This window comes from Hylobates moloch, unplaced genomic scaffold (assembly GCF_009828535.3).
Source record: "Hylobates moloch isolate HMO894 unplaced genomic scaffold, HMol_V3 SCAFFOLD_11, whole genome shotgun sequence".
Classification (NCBI taxonomy): Eukaryota; Metazoa; Chordata; class Mammalia; order Primates; family Hylobatidae; genus Hylobates; species Hylobates moloch.
The window spans coordinates 57,963,482-57,976,403 of record NW_026652286.1 but is presented as its reverse complement, the minus strand read 5'-3'; the positions used below and the strand labels follow the sequence as shown (position 1 = coordinate 57,976,403).

At 39.1% G+C, this 12,922-nt stretch overlaps 1 protein-coding gene across 10 annotated transcripts in view; it reads left to right on the top strand.

The window, feature by feature from the left end:
- The window catches only part of SYTL2 (synaptotagmin like 2), a 118,775-nt gene that overhangs the window by 80,520 nt on the left and 25,333 nt on the right, over window positions 1-12,922 (top strand). For 6 of the 10 annotated variants that reach the window (XM_032167067.2, XM_032167065.2, XM_032167066.2 and 3 more), the window contains 3 exons: window positions 1,074-1,877; window positions 4,389-8,321; window positions 11,301-11,402. In XM_032167067.2, coding sequence (XP_032022958.1) covers window positions 1,074-1,877; window positions 4,389-8,321; window positions 11,301-11,402 — 4,839 coding nt within the window. The remainder of the gene's footprint in view (window positions 1-1,073; window positions 1,878-4,388; window positions 8,322-11,300; window positions 11,403-12,922) is intronic. The other 4 variants (XM_032167072.2, XM_032167070.2, XM_032167071.2 and 1 more) reach the window with 1 other exon arrangement.

Below are 12,922 nucleotides of genomic sequence, written 5' to 3'. Positions count from 1 at the left end.
AAAAAATCAGTGGAACATGTTAGATGTTTGTTTTTAACTTTTCTTCTCTTTTCTTTTTTTTTGGGGGGGCCATGGAGTCCCACTCTATTGCCCAGGCTGGAGTGCAGTGGTATAATCTCAGCTCACTGCACCCTTTGCCTCCCGGGTTCAAGGGCTTCTTGTGCCTCAAGCTTCTGAGTAGCTGGGACTACAGGCTTGCACTACCACGCCCGCCTAATTTTTGTATTTTTAGTAGAAATGAGGTTTCACCCTTTTGGCCAGGCTGGTCTCAAACTCCTGGACTCAAGTGATCCGCCCACCTCGGCTTCCCAAAGTGCTGGGATTACAGGTTTGAGCCACTGCGCTTGGCCTGTTTTTAACTTTTTGACAAAAATAAATTTTGTGTTAGGTAATGGGGTTTTATTTTTTTAAGTTGAATTTCCTTTTCTGATTTCTGCAGGTGAATTTAAGTGACTTCTATGTTTTTCTTTAAGCCTCTTTTGAGAAATTTTCTTTTCATTCTTAAAAAAAGCTTTCTTTATTGGGTGTAAAATAATCACAAACTCTATAAAGCACAGTAATCTTAAATGTACAGTGCAATGAAGCTTATACATGATTTTTCGCATAGACGTTATTTTTTAGAGCAGTTTTAGGTTCACAATATTGAGCAAAAGATACAGACATTTTCCATATACACCCTCTCCCCACACAGGCATAGCCTCCCTCCCTCATTATCAACATTCCTTATGAGAATGGTACATTTATTACACCTGATGAACCACACTGAGACATCACTGTCACCCAAAGTACATGTTTACATCAGGTGGCGTACATTCTATGGGTTTGGACAAATGTATAATAGTGTGCGGCCACCATGTAGTATCACAGAGTAGTTTCAGTGCCCTAAAAGTCCTCTGTGCTCCAATGCATGAATTTTTAAGGGCTTTTCACATTAGGCCTGTAGTTGTGCTACCTACTTTACTGTCTTTAATATTTTAATAGTTTTACTAAGTGTGAGTTAAGTTTATGACAGGTATTTAAAATTATATATTACTCTCCATATGATATATCACCTACTGTGTTTTAATTTTCAGATGAATTGTCAGAGTCAAAAGAAAAGTCAACTGTCGCAGATACTTCAATCCAAAAGTTAGAGAAATCAAAGCAGACTTTGCCAGGCCTTTCAAATGGGTCCCAAATCAAGGCTCCAATCCCCAAAGCCAGGAAGATGATCTACAAATCGACTGATTTAAACAAAGATGATAACCAGTCTTTTCCTAGACAAAGGACAGACTCCCTGAAGGCGAGAGGGGCTCCAAGAGGGATCCTCAAGCGCAACTCCAGTTCCAGTAGCACAGACTCAGAAACCCTTCGTTATAATCACAACTTTGAACCCAAAAGCAAAATTGTGTCACCTGGCCTAACCATCCATGAGAGAATTTCTGAGAAGGAGCATTCTTTAGAAGACAACTCTTCCCCAAACTCCCTGGAGCCATTAAAGCATGTGAGATTCTCTGCAGTGAAGGATGAGCTTCCACAGAGTCCTGGGCTAATCCATGGCCGGGAAGTAGGAGAATATAGTGTTTTAGAATCTGACAGATTGAAAAATGGAACGGAAGATGCAGGGGACACAGAAGAGTTTCAGAGTGACCCTAAGCCTTCTCAATACAGAAAGCCTTTGCTTTTTCATCAATCAGCCTCAAGCCCAAATGTATCAAAAAGTGAAACACATCAGCCAATGACTTCTGGTTCTTTTACAATTAATGGGCTGCATTCTCATTCAGAAGTTTTAACTGCAAGACCACAGTCCATGGAGAATTCACCAACCATCAGTGAACCCAAAGATAAATCATCAGAATTAACAAGGCTTGAATCTGTATTACCCAGAAGCCCTGCTGGTAAGAGAGTTGTCACTACTAGATTATAAAAACTTGGTGGACTTGAAATGCCCAGGCCAGCTAGTCCTGTAGAAGCCCTATTTAACCTTCTAGGCATTCCATCTACAGTTCAGACAGATGCCACTGGAAATGTTTATACCTCTTAATGGGCTTGGAGATTTTCCTCAATCACCAATAACTAAAAGTACCAGGATAGCACAGTTTCTGGCCCATTATGCTTTACCCTAAAATATATATAACCATATCAATTATTTAAACAAATAACAATGTTTTTAGTTAAATCAAGGTGGAATAGAGTAAGAAAGAATTCCTTTCCTTAGCTAATACCTTTGTACAGGGTAAATGTATTATTACTTACCTAATGCAAATATATTAATTACAATTTTAGCAGACTTTGGTTTCTCTTGTAATCTCAAGAGAACCTTCACTTTCTTAGTGAAGGTTTCTTAGGATTACAAGGTCAGGAGTTTGAGACCAGCCTGGCCAATATGGTGAAACCCCATCTCTACTAAAAATACAAAAATTAGCTGAGCGTGGTGGTGCGTGCCTGTAATCCCAGCTATTTGGGAGGCTGAGGCAGAAGAATCGCTTGACCTGGGAGTGCATTTGCTGAGGAGTGTTTTACTTCCAATTATGTGGTCAATTTTAGAATAAGTGTTGATCTTTTCAAAAAACCAGCTCCTGGATTCACTGATTTTTTGAGGGGTTTTTTGTGTCACTATCTCCTTCAGTTCTGCTCTGATTTTAGTTATTTCTTGTCTTCTGCTAGCTTTTGAATTTGTTTGCTCTTGCTTTTCCAGTTCTTCTAATTGTGATGTGAGGGTGTTGATTTTAGATCTTTCCACTTTCTCCTGTGGGCATTTAGTGCTATAAATTTCCCTCTAAACACTGCTTTAGCTGTGTCCCAGATATTCTGGAATGCTGTGTCTTTATTCTCATTGGTTTCAAAGAACTTATTTATTTCTGCCTTCATTTCATTATTTACCCAGTAGTCACTCAGGAGCAAGTTGTTCAGTTTCCATATAGTTGTGCAGTTTCGAGTGAGTTTCTTAATCCTGAGTTCTAATTTGATTGCACTGTGGTCCGAGAGACTGTTAGTTATGATTTCCATTCTTTTGCATTTGCTGAGGAGTGTTTTACTTCCAATTATGTGGTCGATTTTAGAATAAGTGCGACGTGGTGCTGAGAAGAATGTGTATTCTGTTGATTTGGGGTGGAGAGTTCTGTAGATGTCTATTAGGTCCACTTGGTCCAGAGCTTAGTTCAAATCCTGAATATCCTTGTTAATTTTCTGTATTGTTGATCTGTCTAATATTGACAGTGGGGTGTTAAAGTCTCCCACTATTACTGTGTGGGAGTCTAAGTCTCTTTGTAGGTCTCTAAGAACTTGCTTTATGAATCTGGGTGCTCCTGTATTGGGTGCATATATATTTAGGATAGCTAGCTCTTCTTGTTGCATTGATCCCTTTACCATTATGTAATGCCCTTCTTTGTCTTTTTGATCTTTGTTAGATTGAAAACACAGTTCTTAAACTCTAGTATGCAGAACAATCACTAGAATAGCTGTTAGTAAAGATGACTGTGCCCAGTCTTCAGAAATTCCTCTCATTCAATACATCAGGAGTAAGGCCCAGGAATGGAAATATCCTCATTGTCCCATTTAAATATTATGGATAAAATTCCTTGTTTAGTCTTATTTGAAAGTTGTTTTCCTAACTCCTGAAATCGCTTAAATCTGTGCTTCTCAAACCTGGGTTTAGGCCCCCTCTAGGGTTTATGATATGTGTCAGGGAATGGGTGAAGTCATAAAATCGGCATGGCGTATCTTCCTGGAGTGTTAGTTTTATACAAAGATTTAAGAGTAAGAGAAAATTAACATTTAAAATGTAACATGGAGCTGGGTGTGGTGGCTCAAGACTGTAATCCCAGCACTTTGGGAGGCCAAGGTGGACGGATTATGAGGTCAGGAGTTCGAGACCAGCCTGGCCAATATGGTGAAACCCCATCTCTACTAAAAATACAAAAATCAGCTGAGCGTGGTGGTGTGTGCCTGTAATCCCAGCTATTTGGGAGGCTGAGGCAGAAGAATCACTTGAACCTGGGAGGCAGAAGTTGCAGTAAGTCAAGATCCCGCCACTGCACTCTGGCCTAGGCAGCAGAGCGAGACTCCATCTCAAAAAAATAATAAAATAAAATGTAACATGAAACAGAATGCAAAATTCACATGTATTTTTAAAATAAACAAGGAACTACAAAGAAATTTTTCGGTTAGGTCTATACCCTGTACTTCCAGGTCTCTACATTTCCTTTCCTTTACTGTCATAGGGCACCTTTGGTAGAATACCTTAATTAGGACAATTTACATTTTAACCCCTGAAAAATACTGGCATAAACAGCTATTGGTATAGAAAGTGCAAATACAAAGTGCTTTTATAAAGAAGATGATGTGAATGATTAACAGTTCTTTAAGCATACTCTTTTCTTATTTAGAAAAGTATTTCTATGTTGCAGATGAACTGTCTCATTGTGTTGAGCCTGAGCCGTCTCAGGTGCCAGGTGGCAGTTCTAGAGACCATCAGCAAGGTAAGCCCCCTCCTCTCCCAGCTCTAAAAGCTAAGACATCACATTCTGGTCCATATGCCACTGAGATAAAGAAGTCAACTGATGATTCCATATTTAAAGTTCTAGACTGGTTTAACCGAAGTTCTTATTCAGATGACAATAAGTCATTCCTCCAACATCCCCGAGGAATAGAGTCCAAAGAAAAAACAGACTCAAAATCACAGGTTGCTACTGACTTGGTGACAGATGACACTACTTTAAAAGAAAATGGCTCAAAGATCCTATCATCCAGCAAAATTGAATTGAAGCCTGTGAGATCTGATTCAACATTCCAAGTAGAGGGAGATATGCTGGTTTCTGAAAGTTGCCAAGATGATAATGTGAATATCAAATCCAAATTCATGAATTTGTCCCAACAAGGCACCCCAAAGGAAGGCCCAGGTATATTGCAACCATTTGAAAGCTATGGCACCCCAAGTCAAGGGAGTAAAAATATGGACTATAGCCAAGATTCAAAAAGCATGGGAAAAGGGAATAGGGTATCTCCTTCAAATAGTAACTATTCCTACAGTGTTCTCAAGGAATCTGATGCAGAAAACCAAGTTCCATGCAACACTAATGATATTGGCAACTTGGGTGAAGAAGAACCCAAGTTTCATGCTGATGAAGAAAATAGAGGACACTCGGAAGTGAATTTTGACTCTTCAACAATTGTCAAAGAACCAAGTTTGAAAGATAACATGAAAGCAGAGAGAAAGAGCAAAGTAGGAAATACCTATATCCTGAAAGCTTCCTTAGAGCCAGAGAATATTAAGTCAACACCTGGGGTTGCCAACAATGGCTGTCCTTGGAAGAAGCCTGAGGTCCAATTCCAGCAAGAAGCTGGTGAGGTTCCCAAGAACCAAGTGCAGAGAGAGAAATACAAAAGAGTGAGTGACAGAATATCCTTTTGGGAAGGAGAGAAAGCTGCTGCTAAGATAACTCATAAAGAACCCACATCTTCATGTAGCCAGGAACAACCTTCTGCTAAAGCATATCAGCCTGTGAAGAAGTCACAGGGTGTATCATCCATGGACAGTTTATCTACAGACCAGAGTGAATATAATCAGGTGATTCCCAAACAAGTGGTCCTAGATGAGGATGATCAAGCATCCCAGCTCTCCAATTCTTATTCCTCAAATAAATCTAAAGAGACCAAGCCACAAATAGCAGGTCCATCCAGAAACTATCTTTCAGCTGAGCAATCAGATAAAGTGTCTCTGTTTCAGAATAAGAAAAATGAGCCTATAAAAAGGTCACAAGTGGCAGACAGTTTGCCTTCTAGAAGAAACATTACTTTACCAGCACTGCAACATCCCTCAAATGTTGGGAGTGAACGACATGTTCCTTTGGAGAAAGACAGACCTCTAGTTCGTGAATCAAATGCCAACTTTAAAGTTATGTCCCTAAAAGAAAGAATGGATGAACCCAGTGCAGAACAGGTCTGTAATCCCTCTCAGTTTGAGAATTTGAGAAAGTTTTGGGACTTAGAAGCTAATTCAAACAGTAAGGATAATGACAAGAATATTACCACAACAAGCCAAAAAAATTCTGCGCCTTTTAATAGGCAGAAACACAAGGAATTCAGCGACATTAAATTATCAGGTAAAAATACCCATGGAGCAGAGGTGCTTCTAAGCCCAAAAAAAGTTATGGCAAGAGAGGAAATGGAGAAATTAAATTCAAAGGGCATACTCCAGGTCCTACCAGATGAAATCGCATTTCCTTTGGGTCCACTTAGAAAGTATACTCATCAGTTGCCAGGAAATGAGTCATCAAAGGAAAACGTGGAAAAGAATACAGAAGGGATTGTTACTCCAGTGTTTAAGGAAGAAAAGGATTACTCAGACCAAGAGATTCAAGAATCCATAGTAAAAACCAATGTTTTGTCTAAAGACTACAAAGACACTTTTAATGACAGCTTGCAGAAACTGCTTTCAGAAGCCTCAACACCAGCAATTCAACCCTCTGGTGGAAAAGTTCATGGAAAACAAGTGCTTGAACCAAGTGTTTCTGAAAATAGGACATGGCCTCAAAAAACTGATTTTGCTGATACTGAGGAAGAAGTCAAAGGACCTGAGGAGATCATTAATGAGCATGTCGACAAAACAGTAGTTCATCCAAAGGTTAAACGGAACTCTTTGACTGCTAGTCTAGACAAACTCCTGAAGGAAGCAACTGGAACTTCACCCTCTCCCTTGCAAACCAAGTTGGCGCCTGTTATCACTGGAACCAACTCTAAGCTGGAAGAGGGAAGATTTTTTGGAAAAGGGATAGAACAGAGTCACAATACTTCAGCTGATAAGAGAGAAATACTAGCTCCTTTTCCAGTGAGAGATGAAACTTTTGGAAATACAGCTCTCCCCAAGAAAGCTGAAAGTGGTGAGTGCCAGCTAAGCACAGAGAATTTGATTCCGATGGCTGCAGAAGATTCTCATCCACTGGATCCAACTTCCCAGCTTTCCAGAAACGGTTCTTTTGGGGATGTGGCCAACCATCCTCAAGATATGCTTTTTCCCCAGGATGCTCATCTTGTTCCCCAGGCTAGGGCACACCCTTCTCAAACGGAAATTTTGGAGACTGTAGAGAAAGTCATTCTTCCACCCAGGCCTGTATTGAATGATGTAAATGCTGCCTTACAGAAGCTGTGTAGAGAAGTATGGTTAAGTTATCCAGCTGGAAGGGAAGTAGGTCCTGGAGAAGTGAACCCAGAATTTCCTGAAGCAGTACAGGCAGTAGGTAGCCCCTTAAATCTTCCAGGAGTGATATCACCATGGGCTACGATGGACACTATAGTTCCAGACAGGAAGGATTTTTATTCCTCCAATATAGTTCCTGATAAAACTCAGGAAGTTGGATCTTATTTAGCTGCCCAAATGTCTCTATCAGACCAGACGCTTAGCTCATTTGCTTCCATTGTTGCTCAGTATGGCAAAGACCTACCTCAGGAGGTGGAAGAAATTGTGAGGGAAACAATTATTCAGCCCAAATCAGAGTTCCTCAAATTCAGTGCTGGCTTAGAAAAACTACTGAAGGAAGCAACTGAAACCTTCCCCTCAAAATATGAAAGCGGTACAGGGAATCTTTCTCCATCAAAGTTAATAGGTAGTACAAAGGAGCCCAGGCAAGCCACTTCTGAATTCCATCCTGAGGAATTAAAAGAAACAGTAGAAAAGGCCGAGTCTCCATTAATAACTGAGAGTGCTTTTGATGCTGGTTTTGAGAAACTTCTTAAAGAAATAACTGAAGCTCCTCCTTATCAGCCCCAGGTGTCAGTGAGAGAAGAAACTCATGAGAAGGAGTCCTCACAGTCAGAGCAGACCAGGTTCTTGGGGACAGTGCCTCATTTTTACAGGGCAGCCTCACAGACCTCTGAAATGAAGGCTAAAAGTAATGGTTTGGAATCTCAAGTCAACCAATGTGATAAAATGTTGGGAGGAGACGCACTTGTGACTGATTTATTGGTAGATTTTTGTGGTTCCAGAAGTGGAGTTGAGATCCCTAGAACCCCACAACTTTATGTGGCTCATGAAATAGGGACCATTAAAACTGTAAACCCCCCAGAGGACAGGGACAGTGAAAGTAGGGTTGCAGGGGGACAAGGGACTTCTCAGGAACCTGGCTTTGGAGAGGCTTCTGAAGCAATTAGTGTGTCCAGAAATAGGCAACCCATTCCTCTCCTGATGAACAAAGAAAACTCTACAAAAACAAGTAAAGTTGAATTGATTCTAGCATCGCCATATAAGAAACAAGAGAAAGAGGAAGAAAAAGAAGGTTTCTCTGAGTCTGATTTTTCAGATGGAAACACCAGTTCTAATGCAGAGAGCTGGAGAAATCCTTCCAGTGAGTATTTAAAAATTTTTAACTCACAGTGAGTCTGCTTTATGGAATGCTGATGTAAAGGATGATTTTTTTTAATTGGGATTAATTTGATATTCTTAAATGATGTTAAATTCTTCTTACCACTTCTGTGTTCCTGAGCCTTTCTTAATTAAAAAAATTATATTTTTTAATCAAATGCGTTACATAAAACAGCTTTCCTATAAGCCTGTTTCAGAGTCTGAGCTGACTTCTCATTAATCTACCTATAGAATTTTTAGGTTTCAAAAAATACTTTTTAAATAACCTTTTGGGTTTAGAAAGTACCTTTAGTACATTTAAGCTAGTTTTCCTCCTGGAAATATTTAGAATTTCTTCCTTAATTGGCAATCTTTATAGAAGTCTAGTAAGATTTGTGGCAAAGATGTGCCACAGATGGACACAAATTTCCCATTCAGGAGCAATATCTTACCACAGTGGTGGCTAAATGCTAGGGACAAAATACAAGGCTGGAACTTTCCTTCTCTCAGATACCTTGTGCTGTGGTGTTTTTGTTGCCACTTTCTCCCTCTCATTTTCAATTATATGCACAATCTTCCCTTTCTGGAGTATGACTTTGGCCAGATGACTCACCTGATGCCACCTAAGGGCATTGCCTGGCCCGGTACATTTCTCTGGCTCCAGCCTTGGCTAAGTTGATGACCTGAATCGATCTCCACATTCATCTACATGAACGTGGGGGCATTGGTTTTGGCGGCCAGGCTGTAAAACACAGGGCTTGTCTCAGTTTGCTATTTAATCAACATGTGGACATTTTAGCAGAGAAACTCCAGAACAAATAGGAATGAGAAGCTACCAGTTTAAAATGATGAAATGATAGAGAATGTTTTTTGGCTGGGACATTTTAACCAAAGTTGCACAACTGGTGTTGATTGCCTTCCTTGTAGTTTAGTAGAATTTGTCATTTGTTTAGCTCCCTTTAGTTCCAGTGAAAATAGATAAGCTTTACCGAGTGGCTTACTTTGAGGTGTGGATTCTTTTGTAAGTAGCTATAGGGTCTCTTCTTGAACACTGACCAAAGAATCTACCTTTAATCCTGTTCAGTTAAGTTGAAGCCCCTCTAAAAAATTTTGTTGTTAATAAAAAAAAGAAATTGAAATATCAATCTCTAAAATCATACATATTTATTTATAAATCTCTAATTAAATCTCTAAATTTATTTAATCTCTAAAGTAAATAAATTTAATTAATTAATAATTAATATTTAATTAATTAAATGTAATTAATGTAATGGCAAGAATAAAGCCAGCATGTTAAACTTGTTGAAGTAGGCTCTTACTAAACTGCCCATGAGTTGCTAGCGTAAACTGACCCACAGGAGAAGGGGCGCTTGGAAATTTGCAATTATGTTAGAGACTATCATCTAATGTGTATCCCAGCATAACTGACTGAATAGTAAAAAGCCTATCTAAAAAAGCAGTGTTAAATAATCACCTAGGCCAGGCGCGGTGGCTCACGCCTGTAATCCCAGCACTTTGGGAGGCCAAGGCGGGCGGATCATGAGGTCAGGAGATTGAGATCATCCTGGCTAACATGGTGAAACCCCATCTCTACTAAAAAATACAAAAAAGTAGCTGGGCATGGTGGCGGTGGCTGTAGTCCCAGCTACTTGGGAGGCTGAGGCAGGAGAATGGCATGAACCTGTGAGGCAGAGCTTGCAGTGAGCCGAGATCACGCCACTGCACTCCAGCCTGGGCTACAGAGCGAGACTTCATCTCAAAAAAAAAAAAAAGCACCTAAACAGAGCCCAGAGAAGACATTTTAGAATTACAAGCCAATTAAGAAGTATAAAATGATATAGTCATGATTTTAATTTAGGTTTATATACTCTAACCTAAATTATTATTTTAAAGCAAACTGCAGTGGGGGTGGGGTGAAAAATGAAGAGAAACCTACTATAAGGGTACTGTAATTTTGGGGAGCAAGCTAACACATTTGACTTGTGGGTGAGCTCTTAACTAAGCAATACCTCAATATGCTCCTTTGGGAAAAATTAAAGGTTCAGTAGTCAAATACTTTTGGAAATGCTGGGCCATTATGCACAGAGGTGGTCTGCAGTAAGGAACGTTTTAAATTTGAACAGAGAACATCCAAATCTAATTCATCTTAGAATCCATTTGCTATGGAATGTACTAGGCAGAACTGGAATGTATTTCAGGAAATTATTGTCTAGAGAAGTGGTTCTTAAATTGATTGATTCCTTAATCGAATCACTCATTGACTCAGCAAATATTTTAAAGTGTTTATTTCCAGCCACTGTTCTAGGCACTGAGAATACAACAGTAATAAATGTCAGTACTTAGGCTTATTCATGATGGAGCCATTCCTTTTATAAAATAATGGCATTAGTAAATGATAGAGGCCTCCCTCCCGCAACTTTAAAATGCCTTACTAAAATAAAAATTTGACTATCCCATGTTATTTCCCAACATTTCATTGGAAATTATACTAGATCATGAAACCCAGAAAGTCTACAACCTTCGATCTGGAGAATGCACTCATCTTTGTACCCAATTATACACAGATGTTAAACACCTGAATCCTGCCTTCCACGGTTTTGAATTAATTTTATTAATGCTCCTAGAGGTATTTCATGGCTGTCTTCAAAAGCTAGAATGTTAAATGGGAAAAGTCAATGTCTGGCATAGGACAAATCATATGTCTAAAATAGTAAACAACTAAGAGATCACATTTCTATTAATGTGGTAATCTTGTTTCTGTATGGTTACGTTTGCAAATATTTCTTGACCAGGAAAATCATTTTTAAGACCATATTAATAGTGGAGAAATTTTGTTTTCTTCTGTGAAATAAGTGCTTCTTAAAGTAGAGAAACTCATAGCATAATGTCTCTTTTCAACCTACCATTTCTATGTCCATATGTTAGAGGATTTTTTTTTTTTTTTTGGTATTGTGCAGTGTTCATCGATTTTGTTTTATAACAGGTTCAGAAGAAGAACCCAGTCCTGTTTTGAAAACTTTGGAAAGGAGTGCTGCTAGGAAAATGCCTTCCAAAAGTCTAGAAGACATTTCATCAGATTCATCAAGTGAGAATAAAGTTCGCCTCACTGTTCATGCCCCATCTAAGCTTAAAAATGCCTATGTGCTCTCCTGTAGCCTCACTGCATGCTGTTGTGCACTGCAACCCATAATGGGGGCAGTTAACACATGAAAATAACCTTTCCAAAGTGCGCTGAAGAGGCTCAACCTAAAGTGGCTGGAACTTTGCTTATAAAATAATACATTACATTTGGTTACTAAAACACTAGGTTTCCTTTAATTGAAGAATCCCAGTTTGAGTGTTTCTCAAGTACAGTGAGTTTCAAAGGATCGTGGTAGCTAGTAGTATTAGTGAAAATAGTCATAACTAACATTTATTGAATATTATTTGCCAAAATGTGCCTAATAATTTTACATGTATTATCTCATTTAACCAGCACAAGCAACCCTATGAGAGGTGAATTATTGTTATCCAAATTTAAAGATGAGGAAAATGAAGCTCAGAAATGTGAAATGACCTTTTTAGTATTACACAGAAGATCTGGGACTCAAAATTAACAGGCTATTATCAAGAACATTTATGAAGGGACCACATTATATATGACAGCGTTGGATGTCCAGTGAATTTTGCATGACATGGAGTTGAATTAGTCACTGGCTTCAAGGACTTTCCTTTCTCTTTTATCCCTTCTATTCTGTTCACACTTTTCTTTTAGATACTGGAACTATAAGCCCAAAACTACTTAACATGAAAGACTTTAGGTACACAATTACCCACTGGCAGCTGCTTTAATGGTGAAGGATTTCTTGAGTACTAACAGAAAACATAATATATAGAGTTGTGTGCTAGACAAATGGACTAAGAAACCATGACTTCTTGGGATTTTGTTCTTGCTATTTTCAAGCTAAAATGCACCCCTGGGATTGCAGATGGTCATAAGAAAAATTATCAAGTGTAAAGTTAACCACTGCCAAACTCATATGATTGATAATTGGCCATTGTTATGTTTAGAATATTTTTTGTGCATTTGCAATTAAGAATAAAAATTCAGAATTTAAAAAGGAAAAAAAGAAAAGAAAAAGCCAATCCACCAAACATTTCCCAAAATTCACAGATTCCCAGGGGTTTGAAGACAGTATTCCCAATTTGGAATGTAGTCCTAACTATCCCAAGGATCTTGGAATCTCAGGGTTAGAAGGGATCTTAAAAATCACCCATTTTAACCTCCCAATGCAGGAATTCCCTCTAAAGCCTCCTCAACAGGCAGCCACCCCCATATACGCCTGAATGCTTCCAGAGAAGGCGAGTCGAATCCTTTGTTGGACAGCCCTGATTGTTTTATGTTGGTGATGGGCCCCGAGAAAAAGAGAAAAAGAAAAAAAAAAAACTCAGAACAATTGTCCCATTTAGCAGACCTCTTGCCTGTGAAACATGGGGCTATTTCCATGGTGCAGCTTTAAAGTACTCAGGAATGTATAGGGTTAAAAAAAAAATCACCATCAGCTGACGGGTATTCCTGCACGCTCCCTTCCAAATACCGATACCCACTCTCACACTAGCCTGCCA